Here is a 19,377-nt window from a genome sequence, read left to right on the forward strand (position 1 = left end):
TTTTTTCAATTGGAAGAAGAAAGAAGGTAAGAGAGTAAAGTTATTTATTTCTATGAAAGCATAATAAAGTTTTATCTCTATTTTTTATAGCCAGATACTTTACCTTGGGGAAAAATGAAGCTCAAAGATTCAAAGAGTTACCCAAATTTAAATGTGTTAAAATGACTTGAAAACCTGGTTTGATTTCAAAGCTTCATAACAGATCTTGGAAAATGTCCTAGACAATGTGAAATTTTCCATTGTAGAAATCAAACACTGGGATAATTGATTTGCATGTCATTTCTAATAGAAGGAGTGTCTCGCAAGGGAATTGGAGTTATATGTCCTAGAGTGAAATTACTCATTTGGCACCAATTTTCTATACCACTGAAGACAAATTTGATGCCATCTTTAAACTTTAGTTCTTTACCTGTAAGATGAGTGTAATAGCTTCTTCCATCTTTTGGCATATATTAACCATGTAACCCTGAGTAAATTACTTCAGCCAGGCGTGGTGCTCCATGCCTGTAATCCCAGTGATTCAGGAGGCTGAGGCAGGAGGATTGTAAGTTCAAGGCCAGCCTCAGCAATTTAGTGAAGCCCTAAGCAATTTAGTGAGACCCTGTCTCAAAATAGAACATCAAAAGGGCTAAGGATGTATCTTGGTAGTTAAGCATCCCTGAGTTCAATCCCTATTAGTAAAAAACAACAACAAAATTACTGTTTCCTCATGTAAAAAAATTGAAATAATAACAGTATTTACTTTATAGAACTGTTGTGATGATTAAGTGAATTAATACATGAACTATACTGATAATTTTGCTTTTCACACCTTGTGAATGTTAGTTGTCATGATTATCATCATAATCATGGATTTTGTAAGACTAATACTAGTAAAATACACTCACTCACACATATACATACCATCCATGGAGTGAACAGTCTCAAAAGCCACAATTTTGGGTGTCTTAGGGTTGGACTTCTCAAGAAGTTTCTTCAGGTGGTCAGGGTCATTATGCCTAAAGACAAACTTGGCTGCTCCACTGTTCCGAATACCTTGGATCATAGAAGCATGGTTGCCTGCATCTGAATAAATCTCACACCCTGAGGAACAAGATTTATAATTCTTAAGCTTCTGTCTCAGTAATCCTATTTCAACCTTCAGATCTGATCTGGCAGGGGAAGGAAATCAACCCCCTCTTCACACTGAAGACTCTGCTCTGCTTTTTCCTCCTCTGGAAGCCTTTGTGAAACCTCTCTCCTTTGGAAGAGCTCCCCTGCCCTGAAATTCTGACCCTAATATTCTTTCCTACATTCATTTCCAACTATGGTCTGGCCTCTGACTGTCTTGGGGTACAGAAAATTTAATTTCCAGGAAGCTTTAGAATTTCTTGAGGACAGAGCCTAGGTTTATTCTCCTTAATACTTAAGATCAATACTTGGAAAGGGATTTATCCCAGGGAATGCTTGAAGACTTTGACTGATTCTGGATTCTTTCTGGTCTAGATAAAATCCCCCATCTTCCAGGTAGCATCCATCTTTTATAGTTATAGGCATAGATACCTATCCAGCTTTCACTGTTGGAATAATATGCACAGGACATGTGAGAACAAGAAGGTAGTTAATGACTATGGGATCCCCTTTACTATATAGGGGAGAAAGCTAACCTCCAGAGAGAGAAAGGCATTTTTCTAGAACCTGAGGAATACCGGAATACAGGGACTTTTACTGGGCAATGCTGGGAGTGTTGGTAGGGTGGGAAATTGGTGGAGGGAGTTGATTCCTGGACCCTCACTTTGTACTGATATCAAGGAACTCTTATCCCTTTCATAAGAGTAAGAGAATTTCTACTTAAAAAATTGACTTATGGTTTCTTAGAGAACATGGCTTGAAAGATTGGGAGTTTCTTGGGAGCAGCAACAACATCTCTTTATCTTTTTATCCCATGTATTCATTGTAAGGCTAAGTATACAGTATATGCTAGGTAAATATTTCTTAATTAACACAAAATGACTGATTTATAAGTGAATGAATACATAAATAAATGAAGAAGTGAGAGGAAGATGTAAAAAGATGAGTGTTAAAAGATATGTAGAAGATGGATTACTGAGATCTTTAGAAGACATAATAGGGAGTTTAGATTAAGAGAAATGGGGCTCCATTCAAGGGTTATGACCAGTAGAGTGACAAAGATAGGTTTGCATTTTTAAAACATCATTCTGATTGCTGTAAAGAGTGAACTGTAGGAAAGCAAATATAAAAATCAAGAAAAAGATATTGGTCTAAGACTAAGATGGTGGCAATAGAGATGGAACAAAGTTGAATTCTAAAGTTCAAGGAGGATGAGATTGACAAGAAAAACCTCAAAGATGTTCAGTTTATTGGGAGGTTATGAGTGACCTCAAAAAGTTTTTACCACTAAAAGTGATTTAGTGGTAAAAACATGTAGTATTGGTGATATATACTGTAAAGTAGTACACAGCAAGTATGGAAACTTCTTTCAAGCAGTTTGCCTGTTATAAGGAAAAGAGAAATAACATAGCTAGAGAGTGATGAGGGGTTGAGAATGATTTTTTAAGATGCAAGAAGCTTGAACAAGTTTAAAGACGGTGAGGGGCTGAAGATATAGGAGAAAGAGAAAGTGCTAATAGACCAAGTTTCATGAAGAGTTAGTGGGTTGGGGCTGGGGATGTGGCTCAAGCGGTAGTGCGCTCGCCTAGCATGCGTGCGGCCCGATCCTCAGCATCACATACAAACAAAGATGTTGTGTCTGCCGAAAACTAAAAAAATAAATATTAAAATTCTCTCTCTCTTTCTCTCCCTCTCTCTCTCTCTCTCTCTCTCTCTCTCTCTCTCTCTCTCTTTTAAAAAAAAGGAGTTACTGGGTAATGGAAGGAATAGTCAACAAGAAAAAGGACATCACTTCCAATATGACAGGAGGGAAAGAGTAAGAAAAAAATAGGTAAGAATGATTGCTTGTGAGGGGCTGGGGTTGTGGCTCAGTGGTAGAGCACTTGCCTAGCATGTGTGAGGCACTGGGTTCAATCCTCAGCATCACATAAAAATAAATAAAATAAAGGTATTGTGTATCTGCAACTACAATATAGTTTTTAAATGTGGCTAATCATTTAAAAAGTGAAGAAGGAGTTAAAAGGTTTAGAGAGGAAATAAAGTTTTAAAAGCTGTGAAGACATAGAAGTGTTATTAATGAGTGTTAAGATCCCAGTTGAGTTGGGAGGTGAGGAATTTATAGTTAGTCTTCTGAGTGTCTGTTCCCTGATGTTCCTCAGCTAGGCACAGAAGAGAAGAAGCAGAGGAATATAATTATCCAGTGTTGAGGGTTTACAAGGTGGGAAAGAAGGAAGAACAATGGGAGCAAGTGAACTCAGAATAGAGGTTTGAGCAATGGCTGCAGTGTGACTGGATGCCATATTGCAGAACACCAGCCTTGAACAAAGCTCAGGCCTCAGGCTTACCTGGCAGGATCTTGGCCAAGGTGAAGAGAGTAGAGTCATTGGCCACAAAGCAGGAAGAGAAAAGCAGGGCTGAGTCCTTCTGGTGCAACTCAGCCAGCTCCTGCTCAAGTTCCACATGAAACTTACTGGTACCTGAGATGTTGCGAGTGCCACCAGCTCCAGCTCCATGACGCTGTAGGGTCTCCCTGGTCAGAAGAAAATGAAGGGAGATGAAGAGAAGAGAAAAACCTTTGTCATGCACTGAGAAACTGGGTAGGTTTCCCTTTTGTGATGGGGGTCAGTGTTGATTTAGTGATCCTGTGTGAAATGTGTCCTATGTAACCAAGTAGAGGGGAGGATGATGAGGATAGGGAGACATGCTTCTTTCTTCCAGAGCTGGAAGCACTCATGGATAGAAGGAGAAGCAAGATTGAGCTAGAGAAGTTTGGGAAACCTAAAAGAGGTCACATACCATCTCTGGCAATACTCAGTCTACAGTTGGATTTAGAGGTCATGGATCAGGGCACAGTGGTACATGCCTACAATCCCAGGGACTTGGGAGAGGCTGAGACAGGAGGATTGCAAGTTTGAGACCAATGACAGTAACTTAGCAGGCCCTAAGCAACTTAGTGAGCACCTGTCCCAAAATAAAAAATGAAAAGGGCTTGAGATCAGCTCCATGGTTACAGAGTCCTGGGTTCAATCCCTAGTACTGTTCTCCCAAAAAAGAACAGTATGGACCCATGGAAAATGGGTCTTGCTATCCTCCATAGCACTGGACAACCAAGGGTTTAGAAAACCTTGTGTGTTGGCTGACTTAGCTCATATCTGAGGAGTAGACATGCTGGAATATCTTGCACAAAAGGGATGGTGGTAGAACCCAGGTTTACACTGCAGCTCTTCCTTTCCCTTCCATATGTGGCTCTAGATATTCTTTAGGCATGTCCCCATATCTTATAGCCCAGACTTTACTACTCACTGTGTGGCCTGCAAGACCCGAGGATGCCGGCTCATACCAAGGTAGTCATTACTACACCAAACAGACACATCCTTTGAGGCCACAGATGCCTCAGAGAAGTGTTGGGCAAAGGGGTATGCATCAGCCCAGCGGTTCACAGTCTTGAACACACGGTAAGTGTGGTCTTGTTTCTTCTCCATGATCTTGTCTCTGAAAAACTGGTCATAACCAAAGACATGTTCACCTGTAGGAGTAGAGATGGGGATGAAAAGAATTCATTTCAAATCTCTTCCCAGCTGATCTATATTCTATTCATGTCATTGATTTTTAGTTGTATAATTCCCTTTCCATGTATTCATTTATTTGTTAAGTCATTGATTTGCTGGATCACACTAACTCTCCCCTACTTCATTCAACCATCTTTTTGCTTTTTTATTCATTCATTCACTCAGTAGTTCATTGACACAATCACTCAGGCTTCCTACTCTTGGTATGGTCTCATCTCTCTCTTCCCAGGTTTAATGTGGAAGCCTCCTTAATGGAATTACTACTTCTAGTCTCCAGCATTGACAGATCTAGTCATGTCTCTATCACTTGCTATTTTTGTGGCCTTGAGAAAGTCATAATTTCTTTTCTCTCTCTCTCTCTCTCTCTCTCTCTCTCTCTCTCTCTCTCTCACACACACACACACACACACACACACACACACACACACACACACATCAGGAATTAAACCCAGGGGTACTTAACCACTGAGCATGGAGAAGAAAAAATGTCCCCAGCCCATTTTTTATTTATTTTGATACAGGGTCTCACTAAATTGCTTAGAGCCTCACCAAGTACTGAGGCTGGCTTTGAAATTGTGTCCTGCTTTAGACTTCTGAGCTGCTAGGATTACAGGCATGTGCTACCATGCCTGGCTATTTTTTTGTTTTAATGTCTTCATCTGTAGAATGGGACTAATAATACTTTCCAAGTAGAATTGTGAGCATCTGATGACAAATAGCATTAAGTACACCCATACTAACATCTGGTACATAGTAATAGTAGTATTATTACTACTGCAATAATAGTAGTGGTTGTAGTAATTAAATAGTTAATATTAATTAAATATATTATTATATTTAATACATAATATATATTTATAATCATAATTTTTAATATATAACATATGTAATAATTATATTATTTAATGAATATCTAATGCATATCTAATGCATTATAAGACCCTCTTCCAGGAACTTTTAAAATATGATTTCATTTACTCTTCACAACAAAATTATAGAGAAAATTCTATTAGTATTTACATTTTTATAGATGCGGGAACTGAGACATAAAAAGTAAACTTGACTGAGGTCATATAGTAAATAAGTGTCCAGCGAATAAGTGACTCATTAAAAAAACACACAACTGAAAAATGTAATATGATACTTTGGGTACATTTGTATTATATGTAAAGCCAACATATAATCTAAACAAGAAGAATGCAAAGATATTTGCAACAACCTAAATTATAAGTGCTTGATTAATTGAAGGATGTTGTGTCCGCAATACAGAATACATTTTAGTCATTAATAGTTGTTACGCAGCTCTATGTCTAGAGGTATGGAATGCTGCTCAGGCCATATTGGTAAGTGAACAAAGCACCATAACAAACTCTGGTAGATCTTACTTATGAAAAAGATGTGTGATGAGGAGAGTGGAAGGGAGGTTCTATGTGTGTGTGCATGCATGTGCATGTATGTGTGTTTAGTTATAGGAACTTAGAAAAAAATATAACAAAAAAATTAATAGTGGATGGTAGAACTCTGATTTAAATTTCACTATTTATATTTTCCTGTATCTGTTGAAAATTGTTTGATAATGAATCATATTATTTCAGTATTTGAAAAAAGAACAAATTCCATATAAAACATGAATATGAACACATGCAAGAGGGGCAAAAAAGGCTCCACAAAGGGTGGGAATTTTTGAAGGAAGCATGGAGAAGAAATAATGGGAATAAACCTAATATTTAATGAGACCACATAACAAACTAGAAATGCTATACTCCATGCCATAAATGTAATTTTAAGATAGGTATTCAAATTCCACCTAAGGAAAGTGACTTATTTACCCAAGTACACAGATACAGCAAGTGCCGGCAGTGAAATTTAAATTCAGATTCTCTTTGGTTTCAAAGCCCCTCTGTACCTTATCCTGTACTGTGTCAGATACCCTTTCAATACTCCTTCCCTGTTCCAACCCCCTTATTTCCACTTCAGCACACTTACCGGCCATATTGTTCTCAATCAGGTGTGTAAGCTTCCCTGAAATCTGCTCTGGATCCTGTGGGCCAAAGAATGGCTTCATCAGGTTGACTGAGGCCAGGGAGATTGGCAGGTCTGAGGAGTATGGGATTCATTGATATGAAGAGAAGGAGAAAGAAAAGAAAGAAACCATGTATTGTCCTCATTAGGCTTAATGAAATGTATAGACATTTAAGTTTTTAAAGTTTAGAGGATTTCTACAAAGAGAAGAAATCTGCAAAGTAAGCTCCTATTCATTTTCCCAAGTGGCAAATCCTATAATATCAAGAAACCTTCTATACCGTGAACCACACTTCTTCTCACAAAGATTTTCCCTTAGATGAAGTAACTAGGGCAGCCACCCTGGGTCCTGCATTTGGGAGACAGAATCAGGCCAGTTTACCTTGCTCTTCTTTTCTCAACATCAATAAATTTCAATTTCGGATTTTTTTTTTTTGGTTCATAATGATATCCCAAAAGGGTTCATAAAAGATGTCAACAGTATGGCCATCACTCAAGTGTGATTATCTTGGGTAGCCTTTTCCAGTTGAGTCGACCTAGGGTTCCACACCCATCAAAAGGATGTATCTGGTTGAGAACAATATTTCATTTGAATTTGTTTTAATAAAACTACTAATGCATGATATTTTTCAGTAAAACAAGGCTAATTAAAGGAGTATGGTATATGAAAAAATAAAAGGTTATCTATTCCTAACCCTTTCTCATTCATGCAAATCCAGACACTCACAATGTAGTCTTAAATGGGATACCAGCCTGTCAGGATCTATTTAACCACCTAAGAGAGAGGAGGCAGAAATCTAGAGGGCTCTTCTTAGTTTAATAGCTAAGTTATGGGAACTTGTGCATGTGTCTTGGGAAGAGTGTATTTCAGTACACCCTAAACTACTGTCTACCATGACTTCCCTGGAAAAGACCAAGATCCCAACATGGGCTGTGAATTAGCTGCCCTTGGCTTAGTCTAGCTCAGGGGTGAGGAAGTGGTTCAATAATTAGGAGTAGATGTCAAATGAGGTAGAACTTGACTCCAACCTGTCTTGAAAGTCTTCACATCCTCTTGGACTTCTGGGGCTGCCTTCTGCACAATTTTGCTCTTCCCATCCTGGAGTTCTGATAGCATGAATGGACAGTGGCCCTTGGCCCAGGATGGAGAGTCTATGCAAAGTCAAGAGAGTAATTGAGGGTGCATTCCTAGCCATAACTTCAGTACAACAATTATTACTGAGAGCTACCAAATCCCAAATCCCTGTCTCAAGCTATAATAGAGACACAGGGATAGATAAGTCTGGTCTGTGTGCAGGAGGATCCCTCAAGCTAGTAGGAATGGCACACACTTAAGACACATTGTGAATAATTCTAGGATGTGAGGGAGGACTTATGGAAATTCAGAAGATATAGGGATTATAACCCAGACTTGGCATTGAATAGGCTAGAGGTGTAGGCAGGCTTTGCAGAGGACATGATGCTCAAACTCAGTGTTGAATGAGAAGTATAAGATATTCTGGTACTTGGTATAGGAGAGAGTAATATGGCAGTAGCAAAGTTACAGAATCTTGAGACAATAGGGTTGGTTCAGGCTATTTTAAGTAGTATTAGTATGGCTGGAATATAGTGTGTGAAGAATGTGGGAGTGAGACTCTAGAGAATCTGGAAGAAAACATTTTCTGTGTTTATTTTTAGGCTAGTTCATTCTGCCTTGACATTTTCACATGAAGTCTCCTAATTATTAGGCAACAATGGCTAGTATGACTCGGAGCCTTGTCACTATGACCTAGACATCCCCCCTTTTCCAGAAATCTTTTCTTACCTCCTCCAGCTCTTGTTGCCTTTAGGTGGATTTGAGAACAGATTGGTCCTTGGGTGGCCAGGATGGGACAGCGTCCAGTACCAAACAGGAACTGATGAGTCTTAATCACTTTACTCAGGAGGCCTGTGGGACCCCGGGCAAGCACTGGGCAGCATTGTAGCAACACAGCTGCTGCCACCATCTTGCAACTGAAGTCCTGCAGAACACATGGAAGGCATGAGATTTCATCATGAGGAGCCAGCCCAAAGCCAAGGCACATTCCTGTATTTTATTCTTTGGTTTTAGCTTCCCACCCAAAGCTTGCTGCCTTCCTCAAAAATGTCCTTATTGTCCTTCCTAGGAAATAACTTCTATTTCAGTGTTAAAATGTACTAGCAGATCACCAGAAAGGAAGAAATGGGAAACTGACCACTAGAAAAAGGTGTGAAGGAAAGAGTTCTAATTGCAGATGAGAAAGCCTGGACTCAGGCTCTGCACTGACCTCCTCTGTGGTTTTGAGAATCATTAAGTATAATTTGTGTGTAACAGGATGAGATTTGACAAACCAACCCTTTCATCAATACTTAGGGCCAAGAATATTTCTAAGAATATTGGCCTTAGCCAAGTGAAGGATCACCCTGCTAATTCAAATAGATGCCATTAACTAGAACCCCTGAGGCTCGTCCCAGAATGTTTTCTGAAAAGGTTCTGCCAGAGAAGGAGAAGGAACTCAAGACCAGTTAGCTTAAAGAGATTCAGGCAACAAGAAGAAAGGGAAGGCCCTAGGTCATATAGACTATGTGTCACCAGGTAGGTATTTTACTGTCTTTGGGTTTTCTCCTGATTTTTGGATAATTACAGATAAAGGAGGATATGAAAATAAAATACAAGGGGACTGGAAGGCATAGCACAAAGATGCAGTCTGTGAGCCAGTGAGAGTGGAGGCCAAGAAAAAGGAAAGAAAGGGGCCAGAGAGATCAGAAATGACACATAGCACTTAATGAATATTTATTGAATTTGGGAGCAAATTAGTGACTGAATAGCATCTGGGAGAAAGGAAAGGGATGTAGGGGAAAAACCAGAAGAAAAGAAAACTTAGAAAAGATTAAAAAAAGAAGAAAAGTATAGAGAAAACAAAGGTGTGGTGTTGGAATTAGAAGAGAAATAGAGGGAGAAAAAGAGATCAAAGCCAGAGGAGAGGAGACAGTGTAGAGATGAAAATGAACGGAAAGGAAGATGGGTCCTGAAAGGTCAAAAAGATAATGTGAAAAAAAAATGATGATGTGAAATACATAAGGATGGGTAAAAAGAGTAAGATGAGGGAAAGAGAAACTGAAAGAGACAGAGAACATGGTGGATAGAGGCAGACAAATAGAGAGAGGGACACAAAAGGGACATGAGGAGAAATCCAGGAACCTAGAGGAATATATAAAGATTCCTATCACTGACAGTAGGAAAGGAGAGAAGCCAGAAGGGCAGAGAATAAGTCAGATAAAAAGATAAAGGAGAGGGCTGGGATTGTGGCTCAGTGGTAGAGTGCTCCCCTAGCATGGGCGGGACCTGGGTTCGATTTTCAGCACCACATAAAAATAAAGGCATTGTGTTGTATTCATCTACAAAAAAAGATTCTCTCTCTCTCTCTCTCTCTCTCTCTCTCTCTCTCTCTCTCTCTCTCTCTCTCTCTCTCTCTAACAAAGAAAATATAAAAGAGAAATTCTTGGGAAGTTAAAGTATAAAAAAGAGAGGTAGAGGAGAATGTTCTTATTGAGGGAGATGAGAGAGAAATTGAGTGGCACAGAGAAGGGAGTAAAGAATATCACAAAAGCAAAGGATGAAGACATAAAGTTGGCTAAAGGGGGAAGAGGAGGGATGGGAGGAAGGAAGACTGAGAGATACCAGGAGAAATACATACAGCTAGAGTGAGCAAAGGGGAGAGACTGAAAGAACAAGGGCAAAATGTAGAGCCAGAATCAAAGGGTGAGACAATATAAGGGGACAGTACAACAGGAGAGAGATGGGAGATTGTCAGAAGACTAAGCCAAACTACTGAATAGAATCTAATAGCATCCTCAGTATGTATAAAACTTTATGATGTCAGGGACAAATGAGTAGGAAGAACTCATAGCTCTGTCCTCATATGGCGACCTCTTTCACCTACTTCCCTGACTTCATAAAGCAAGCACTCTCCCTTTTCTTCACAAAGCAATCTGTTCCCCTTATTACATTTTAGATCATCTGCCCTCAATCTCACAGGCTGTCTGTCATAGCATACTGTGTTATTATGTGGGACCAGGGCATGTGGGCCCAGAAATTGGGAATGACAGAATTGGTGAATTACTAAATGAAATAACCCATGTCAAGTCTTTAGGATGGTGTCTGGCACATAGTAGGTTTTTGATAAGTGTTAGCTTTTTTTTTTTTTTTTTTTGGATGCTGAGAATTGAACCCCGGGATCTTGTACATAAGAGGCAAGCACTCTATCAACTGAGATATATCCCCAGCCCAAAGTGTTAGCTTTTATTATTTAAATTCCAGCTCCCCATTCATTTTCTTGGATGTTCTTGGGCCAGTCACTTCCTCTATGGATCTTGGCTCTCATCAGCTGTCAAATGTGAGGTTTGCCTACCTCACATGGAAAGTCATTAATTTGATCCAATGCCTACCTCATATCTGGAGATAAGTGTTTCCCTTCCCCTGCCTGCTCATGAAGGCCAAAGCATTCAGGGTTTAGCCTGCAGACCACAGATAAAGCTCCCAGAGTTTATCACCATTGGGTTCTGACCACTCCCCAAACTGAGTGCAGGGAATGAGAGAGAACAGGAGCCCCTTCCTGGAACCATGCCTGCATATCTGGCTGGGGCTTGCCCTGACTGTGGATGGTAAGCAAAGATGGATAGCCCAGGGAGAGGCAGATGGGGCAGATGGACAGGTTCCAGGTTCCTGCAGACTCTTTTCCCCAACATGAACACCAGCAACAATAATGACAACAACATTGAAATATGTAGTGAGAAGAAAAGCCCCCACATTTGGACAAAATCCTGTCCTACCTTGGGATGATAGTGAATTAATGCCTACACTGCATGTATAAAAATGGAGGAAGTTCAATACTTTAAAGGGCTCAGGCTTCTGGGAAAATAGAGGTTACTTCTTGAAATTTGTTGAATTCTCAAGTTCTTTCAAGCTATAGTTCCAATTTCTCTTGTTCTGATACTCCCTTCCTGGAGTATTGCCTCAGTATGCCCAGCCATCATTATGACCCATAATGTTGTAGTCTAGGTATCTTTGGTTTTGTGTCCATTCCATGCCACTACCTACCATGAGACTGGAGTGCGTTAAATTGAATCAAGGAAGAATTTAGGCAGTTTAGGGTATTAAGAACATAGGCTCTGTGTTCTTAAGCCAGATTACTTGGGTTTGCATCCTGGCTCCACTACTCACTAGTCTGGTGAGCTTGAGAGTCACTTCCCTGCTATATGTCTTATATTTATAAACTTATAGATAATAACAGGATAGAAAAGCACTTGCATAATGAGTTGCTTGAAAAAATAGGACAAACTACTTCACAGGAATATTGTAAAGTTCAGTAAGATAATTCACATAAGGTATTTAGAAGAATACCTATCCGAGAAATATTGAAAATGTGTTAGATATTATCTTTATTTTCTCCAATTTCTATGTAGGGAAAGTGGAGGTACTGTCAAGGAAAGTCACATCATGAAGATATCAAGCCAAATCTGGAAAGCTGGAGAATTGATTTTTATCCCAAATCCTATTACAACTTACTGTGTGAATTTTGACTCTGTACTTCTCCTCTCTGGGCCTCAGTTTCTCCACAGACATTGAACAAGATAATTTCAAACATCCCATCTTGTTCTGATAGTCAAACCTCACAGAGTCCTCACTGTGCCAGGCCCTATTGTAAATACTTCAAACACATTGAATCCTCATGACACCTTATTTAATCCTCATGACACCCTTTTGATAAGGAAACTTGTTCAGGTCACAGAGCTAGTAAGAGAAGCAGGATTTCAACTTAGGCAATCTGGCTTCAGAGACCACTAATTTAACCACACAGATCCATGATTTAAATACTGTTATATATTTTCTTAACTGAGGACTTAACTCCAGACATTCATCCCCTTTGCTGCACTTTTCAGGACATTTTCCTTTTGTGACCAAATTCTTTTACCAACGGAACACATCCTAACTGAAGTAGGATTTCAGGTACTATTGAACATCCATTTATTCATCCTACCATTTAATAGTTTATGCATCTATTATGTGGAAATTCTTGCCTGGGATCTTCTCAAAACAATGCTTTTAATCAAAGAGTAAAATATTCAGCTAAGTGATGGATCATTATTCAAATGTTTTACCTGCATCATTAAAATTCAATTTCATATCAGCACTCAATCCTGCATTCCCAGAGGTCAGAAGGGCCAACCAAAACTCCACCCAAGCAGAAAACCCAAACCACTCATTATATCATTCCTTGACACACCCCCATCTCATTTGTGGCCTGTTTTGCAAGAATCAGTTACATCTGGAGGGGAAACTGTTCTCTTCAGGAGTTGGAAGAATCAGGTCTTGCCTCCCTTCCTAGTACCCTCTTCCCACCACTGAAGAATCACAGAGAATTTTAGATACCTGAAATCAGAGAGTTAGAAATTCTTGAACAGAAAAATTCAGAAGACCACAAAATCAAACTAGAAAGAGTTGTGGAAATCACAGTTCAAATCCCTTCTTTAGAGGATGAATGACTTTCCTAGGCCATACAGTGAATTAGAGTGAGAATACAAATCTGTTGACATTCTGCATATGATACAATATTCCTCCTCTATCTTTTCCCTTTCTTTCTAATTATTTACCACTCAGTTCCCCCAAATCTCTCTTTAACAATTCCCCATTTCCATTCTCCTCATCCCATCAATTTCCCCGGCTCCAGATCCGACCACCTAGGCTCTGACCCTTTGAGATCTGTTCTTGGCCAAACAGAGAGAAAGGGTCAAATGGAAGGAGAGGTAGAGAATATCAGGAAGAAATATTAAAATGTCTTTCTTGATAGAAAATAAAGGAGAGGAAGAGACTGAGAGAAACAGAAAGAAACAGAGAGAAACAGATTACAGAATTGAGGAAAGAGACTGGAGGAAAGAAATTCAAGGAAAAGTCAGAAAGCTCAGTGAAAGGAAAGTCAAGAGAAAGTAGGAATATCAGAATGAATAAGTGAAGTTAGGTGATCTTGAAAACTAACAAAGGAGAGAAAACAAGGGAAAAAGAAACAAGGGAAAGCTGAAAACAGGGAGAGACAGGAAGAGAGAGGGGGAGAAAAAAGAAAATGGCAGAGACAGTTTTTAAGAAACAGATAAAGGAAAGGGTCTAATCAGGCCAGAGAGACAGTGTGTGTAGCCCTGAGATGAGCAGAGAGACCAAAGAGAAGGCACTGGGCTGAAAGCAGCAGCGCTTACCTGTTGCCCTGCACTGAGGACGAACGAAAGACGGGTGAGTGTTCTGGGTTTGGACCTGGTGTTTATTCCTGCCCTCTGGCTCAGCTCCACCCACCCCGCCTTCTGCTGGCCTGGCCCTGAGTTGGCCCCAAAGGTATCTCAGGCCGCTGCTAGAGATAAAACCCAAAGAAGTCTCTTCTTGCCTTTCTCCTCCCCGGCTCTGGTTCTTCCCTCTCTATTTTCTGTCTCTTCTCCCTCCAAAATGAGCTCATTTGGTCTTTGGGATCAGACCATCCATGAGGGCACCTTGAGCAAAACCACCTCTTTGTCCCTCAGTTTCAACAATTAAAGGAGGACAATAAAAACCAGGAATGATGGTAGTGTAAGTGGGAAGGGCTCTGAAGTTCAACCTAGAATACAGTGTTGTGCTTATGAACTTCTACAGATTCCTCATCTGTAAAATGGGACTATCTCAGAACCAGGATGCTATAACAATTCAATAACATCATTTATAGAGAACACCTATTAAAGTCTAAAAAATATATAGCAGCTAATTTTGATTGAGTTCTTACTCTACACCAGACTCTTTGTTAAATTCTCAGGACTACTTAACCATTGAGCCACATTTCCAGTCCTTTTATAATATTTTATTTAAAGATAGGTTCTCGCTAAATTGCAGAGGCTGGCTTTGGTCATGTGATCCTTCTACCTCAGCCTCTGGGAGCCACTGGGATTACAGGAATGTGCCATCAAGCTCTTATCCTTCTACTTTCCTCATGGAGCAACCCCTCTGGCTGGTGCTTCTGGTCCAGCTGCCACAACAGCTGTGCTTCTGGGGATTTCTTCCTTATTTTATTGTATCCAACCTCCTGAGTCCCCAGGGGATCTGCTTTGAATGTCCACTTTTAAATTCCAGTAAAATCCCCCTGCTTTTTTTTTTTTTTTTTTTTTTTTTTTGTTCACCCACTGTGCTGAGAAGCTGCCTGTCTCTTGGTTTCATTCCATGCAGCAGCTAGGAAAGCAACCTATTCTGCCATCTTGAAAACCCCAACACTTATCATTTTTGAATAACACATTTCAGCATTATGTACATTGGCACTGTGGATAATCCTCACCTGTCCTTTCTAGAACTTTTCATCCTCACCCAATCAGAACTTTTGTACCCATTAAACAATAGCTTCCTCTCCAGCCTCCTCAGTGTAGTTTTTATTTGCATTTTCCTAATTGCTAAACATGTTGAATTTTTTTTCATATATTTGTTAGCCATTTGTATAAAATGATTCTCTCAAATAGTTGGATGTTTTTAAAAATACTCTTTGGTAATTGTTTTGATTTGAGAGTTTAATTTACTTCCAGAAATTACTGATAAAGAATCACTTATTTATGTCATTTTGCTGTTTTGTCTTTGGTGTATCTTATAGGTTTTTTTGTGCATCATTTCTTCTGCTACTAATTTATTTCATATTTGTTTTTTGTAGTGACACACTTTGATTCCTTATTTCCTTTTGTGTATATTTTATTGATATTCTTTATGATTATAATGAGTTTCATACCATCTTAATATTTTAACTATTGCATTGGAATCAAAAACATCAGTTTTATATAAAATTCTTTTCCTATAAAGCTCTGAATATCCTTTATGTTTCCAAAGTCACAAATCACATCTGTATACATTGTATGCTCACTAATGTTGATTTATAATTATTTTTATGTATTTGTCTTTTAAATCCGATAGAAAATCAAAAGTAGTGTTACAAACTAAAATTATATTAATAATGGCTCTTATATCTGCTAATGTATTTACATTTACCAGAGATCTTTATAAAGATATGGCTTTGAGTTACTTCTGAAAAACTTTCATTTCAACTTTTAGCATTATTGTAGGTAAAGTCTGGTGATAATGAACCCTCTCAGCTTCTTTTCCTTCTTTTTAAATGTGGAAATGTCTTATTTTCTCCCTAGTTTCTGAAAAACATTTTTGTGGATATAGAATTCTCAGTCCATAATTTTTTTTCTTTCAGCACTTTAAATATATAATCTAGAGAAATATATATATATATACAAACTCTTCTGGATGCTCATGTTTCTAATTTGCTGATAACCTTGTCTATAAGGCGTTTCTTCTCTCTTGTTAATGCTAAGATCCTTCTCAACCTTAGATGGTCTATTATAGTCTCTAATCAGAACCTGTTTCCCTAGACATCTGCAGGTGTTTAAGGCTCCTTATAGCTTTTATAAGCAGTGCCCATCACTTTTTCCACCTGCATTCTGATTATCTGAGACAAAGATGAACAAGTTTGTTCTTCAGGTATCCTCAGCCATATTAGAACAAAAGTACACAATGATTTGCAAATAAGGTCTGTTCTGCTCCCTCTAGTAGGAGGAATAAAACTGGGAACCAGGTTGCCATTGTTCAAGATCTAAACTGATAGCATTCCTGGGAAGGAGTGGACAATGGTGAGTAAAAAAAATGTCACTAATCTTTTCTTCTGTTTGAAGATGATTTATTCTTGATTGTTTGCTGTAAACATTTGATTATTTTCCAGAGTACCTACAAAATTGGTACAGGCAGCTTCTGTTTATTTCCTTGATGTCTCTGTTGGTGAATTGTGCTTTCAACTTCCTACTCTGTTGTTTTGCTGATATAACTACCTCTCTTCCTGTGTGTGTGTGTGTGTGTGTGTGTGTGTGTGTGTATGTGTAGAGAGATGAGGAGAGGATTAGCATCACAAATTTCCTTTGAGGGATCATGATTTAATGTTAGATCTCAGAGACATCTGAAAGGGTATTAACTTGAAGGAGATGTTGCATTTGGATATTTTGTAAAGGCTCTTGAATTTTAAACTTCATTATGGTATGGTATCTTAGTTGGTACTGAATCCCTGCTCAGTGTCCAGGAGAGTAGAATTTTCCTGGGAATGAATGTAGCATATATCAAGATGGATGAGTCGGGTATAGACCCTACTTGTTTCTTACACTAGATTTGGACAGTTGATGTATTTCCACTTTTCCCTTGTATCTTGGAGGGTTGCTTTCTGAAAAGGATATGTAAAAAAGAGCCTATAAATCCATATATGGAATGATGCAACCACTTGAAGCCAGTATTTCTCAGGCAACAAAGCCAGCTAGTCTCCTTATCAGGTAAAAACATGAATTTAGGCCCACAAGAAGTAGAGGCAGAGGGATAAACACCACTGTGAGGGTGGAGAGAGCCAATAAACTATACGTGCATTCTCTCTTTCTCTCTGATTCTCATTGTATTAAAACTGAATTTTATTGGCTGGGATGTAGCTCAATAGTAGAGTGCTTGCCTAGCATGTGCCATGCCCTGGGTTCAAACTTCACCAGAAAAGGGGAAAAAAGTAAATTTTATAAAACATTAGATCTAAAACAATTTTTAGTTTATTATTTTATCTTATGGAATGTAAAATAAGAAATTTGTTTTCAAAACTCCTAGTCATGGAGGAAGAGTCTAAATTAAAAAAAATATATATTATTAATGTCAGCAGAGTGTAAAAACTTCCCTGGGGTCAAGTCATGGCTCCACCACTCGCTGTATGACCTTTGGCAAGTTATTAAACTTCTTTTATTCACAGGGATCCGTGGTTGTAGTTGTGGTGGCAAGGGTATAAGAGGAAGGCCAAATTTTCTTTAACTTCTCCACTAATTCAAACAGTTTAGACATCTTGAGATCTGATCCCATTAGTTGCAGGTTTTGTTGATTCTATGTTACACTTTTCCCTTGGCATGTCTAGAATTTTTTTTAAATGTGTTCAGTACTTTTTGAATGATGCATTGTTTGACATGTAGGTTTGTCATCTTTCATGAAGATTGTTCAGTTTTGTTCTATCAGTAAAATTACTAGTTAAGATTTGTTGTATCTTATTGGTCTTGTAAAACTTGCTTTAATTCTCTTTTAGGATGGATATATATAAATTTTGAATTTAGTTCTATGAGGTGGCAATTACCCTAGGAATTGTGTGTTACTTGTAATGCTTGGCCTTTCTACATCTGAACTGAATGCTAATGTATTCATATTTTTCTGTTTTCTGCACTCAACCCCCCATCACTCCTCTGTCATGGACATGTTTTTTTTTTTTTTGGTACTGGGGATTGAACCCAAGAGTGCTTAACCATTGAGCCACATACGCAGCCCTTTTATATATAAATATATATATATATTTTAAATTTAGAGCCAGGGTCTCACTGAGTTGCTTAGGGCCTCATTGCTGAAGCTGGCTTTGAACTTGTGATCCTCCTGCCTCAGCCTCCTGAGCTGCTCAGATTATAGGTATGGGACACCATGCCTGGCTTGTCATAGGCATCTTTAAGTCTTTCCTTCAGTACTTTATTTCTTGATGCCTATGTTGCATAGTAGTGTGCATGTGTGCCTGATTATCTCATGTTTTGGTGATATCCCATTTAGAGGGAAACATCTAAGTGTATGCGATATCAGAATGACCTCATGTGCAATATCAAACTGAGTGAGAGTATAAGTTCATGACAGAATGTGTATGTGTGTGTGCAAGAGTCAGTGTTAGTTCATTTTGTGTTGCTACAACAGAGTCCACCTAGTGAGGACATTCTTGCTGTGTCCTCATGTGGAGGAAGGTAGAAGAGCAAAAGAGAGTGAACTCCCTCTCTCAAGCCCTTTTTTATAGCAGCATTAATCCACTAACAAAGGCAGAGCCCTCGTGGCCCAGTCACCTTCCAAAGGCCCAACCTTACCATACTGTTTCATTGGGGACTAAGTTTCCAATACATGAATTTTGGGGAACACATTCAAAAGACCACAGCAGTGTGTAGAAGATTCATTTTGTATTATAACCAAGTAAGAAAGAGATTGTGAGATAGGGATTTAGGATGAAGAGAGAGAAAAATACTGACTCTTAAAGGAAACACCCACAAGGCATTGAGATGATGAAATTACAGTCGTAAATCTTGAGCAACATACCTTCGGCCCATGCCCTTGTAAAATGAGGGAAACACACAAGTACAGGAAAAACTGGCACAAAATTGTGCAGCTCCACCCTTGTTCCACCTCCTGTCGGGTTCCTGATACAGCCCTTCTATAAATATTAGACTTCCAGCCCAAGTCAAGGCTGCTTATTCTTGAGATAGCCTTAATCTCGAGATACATATTCTCCTTGAATGTGTAGCTACCTTCCTAAGTAAACCTCTATTTATGCCTTTGTCTGGCTCATGTTGAAATTCTTCTCCATGATGTATGCCAAAGACCCTACTGTTCCTGAGTTGAGTTACCCCTCTCCTCTGGGAACTCCTCCAATTCTTCTCTGGAGACATCTCCTATGATAATTACTTATATGAGACATCAAAATAACAAATATTAAGTAATATCTAAATAAGTTTTTATAAATTTGATTGTATATTGAAGGTATACACCTTCAAATGTATACATTAATTATACTTTGTTATGGACTGAATGCCC

General features: G+C 38.9%; 1 protein-coding gene across 1 annotated transcript in view; it reads right to left on the reverse strand.

Moving 5' to 3' along the window:
* The window catches only part of Alas2 (5'-aminolevulinate synthase 2), a 22,798-nt gene extending 8,727 nt beyond the window's left edge, over positions 1–14,071 (reverse strand). The window contains exons 1-7 of the mRNA XM_005339799.5: positions 13,950–14,071; positions 8,506–8,701; positions 7,731–7,853; positions 6,666–6,776; positions 4,414–4,636; positions 3,456–3,640; positions 904–1,083 (exon numbers count right to left, since the gene is read on the reverse strand). Of these exons, the coding sequence (XP_005339856.1) occupies positions 904–1,083; positions 3,456–3,640; positions 4,414–4,636; positions 6,666–6,776; positions 7,731–7,853; positions 8,506–8,686 (1,003 nt within the window). The 5' untranslated portion in view covers positions 8,687–8,701; positions 13,950–14,071. The remainder of the gene's footprint in view (positions 1–903; positions 1,084–3,455; positions 3,641–4,413; positions 4,637–6,665; positions 6,777–7,730; positions 7,854–8,505; positions 8,702–13,949) is intronic.
* Between the last annotated feature and the right edge of the window lie 5,306 nt (positions 14,072–19,377).

Source organism: Ictidomys tridecemlineatus, chromosome X (assembly GCF_052094955.1).
Source record: "Ictidomys tridecemlineatus isolate mIctTri1 chromosome X, mIctTri1.hap1, whole genome shotgun sequence".
Classification (NCBI taxonomy): domain Eukaryota; kingdom Metazoa; phylum Chordata; class Mammalia; order Rodentia; family Sciuridae; genus Ictidomys; species Ictidomys tridecemlineatus.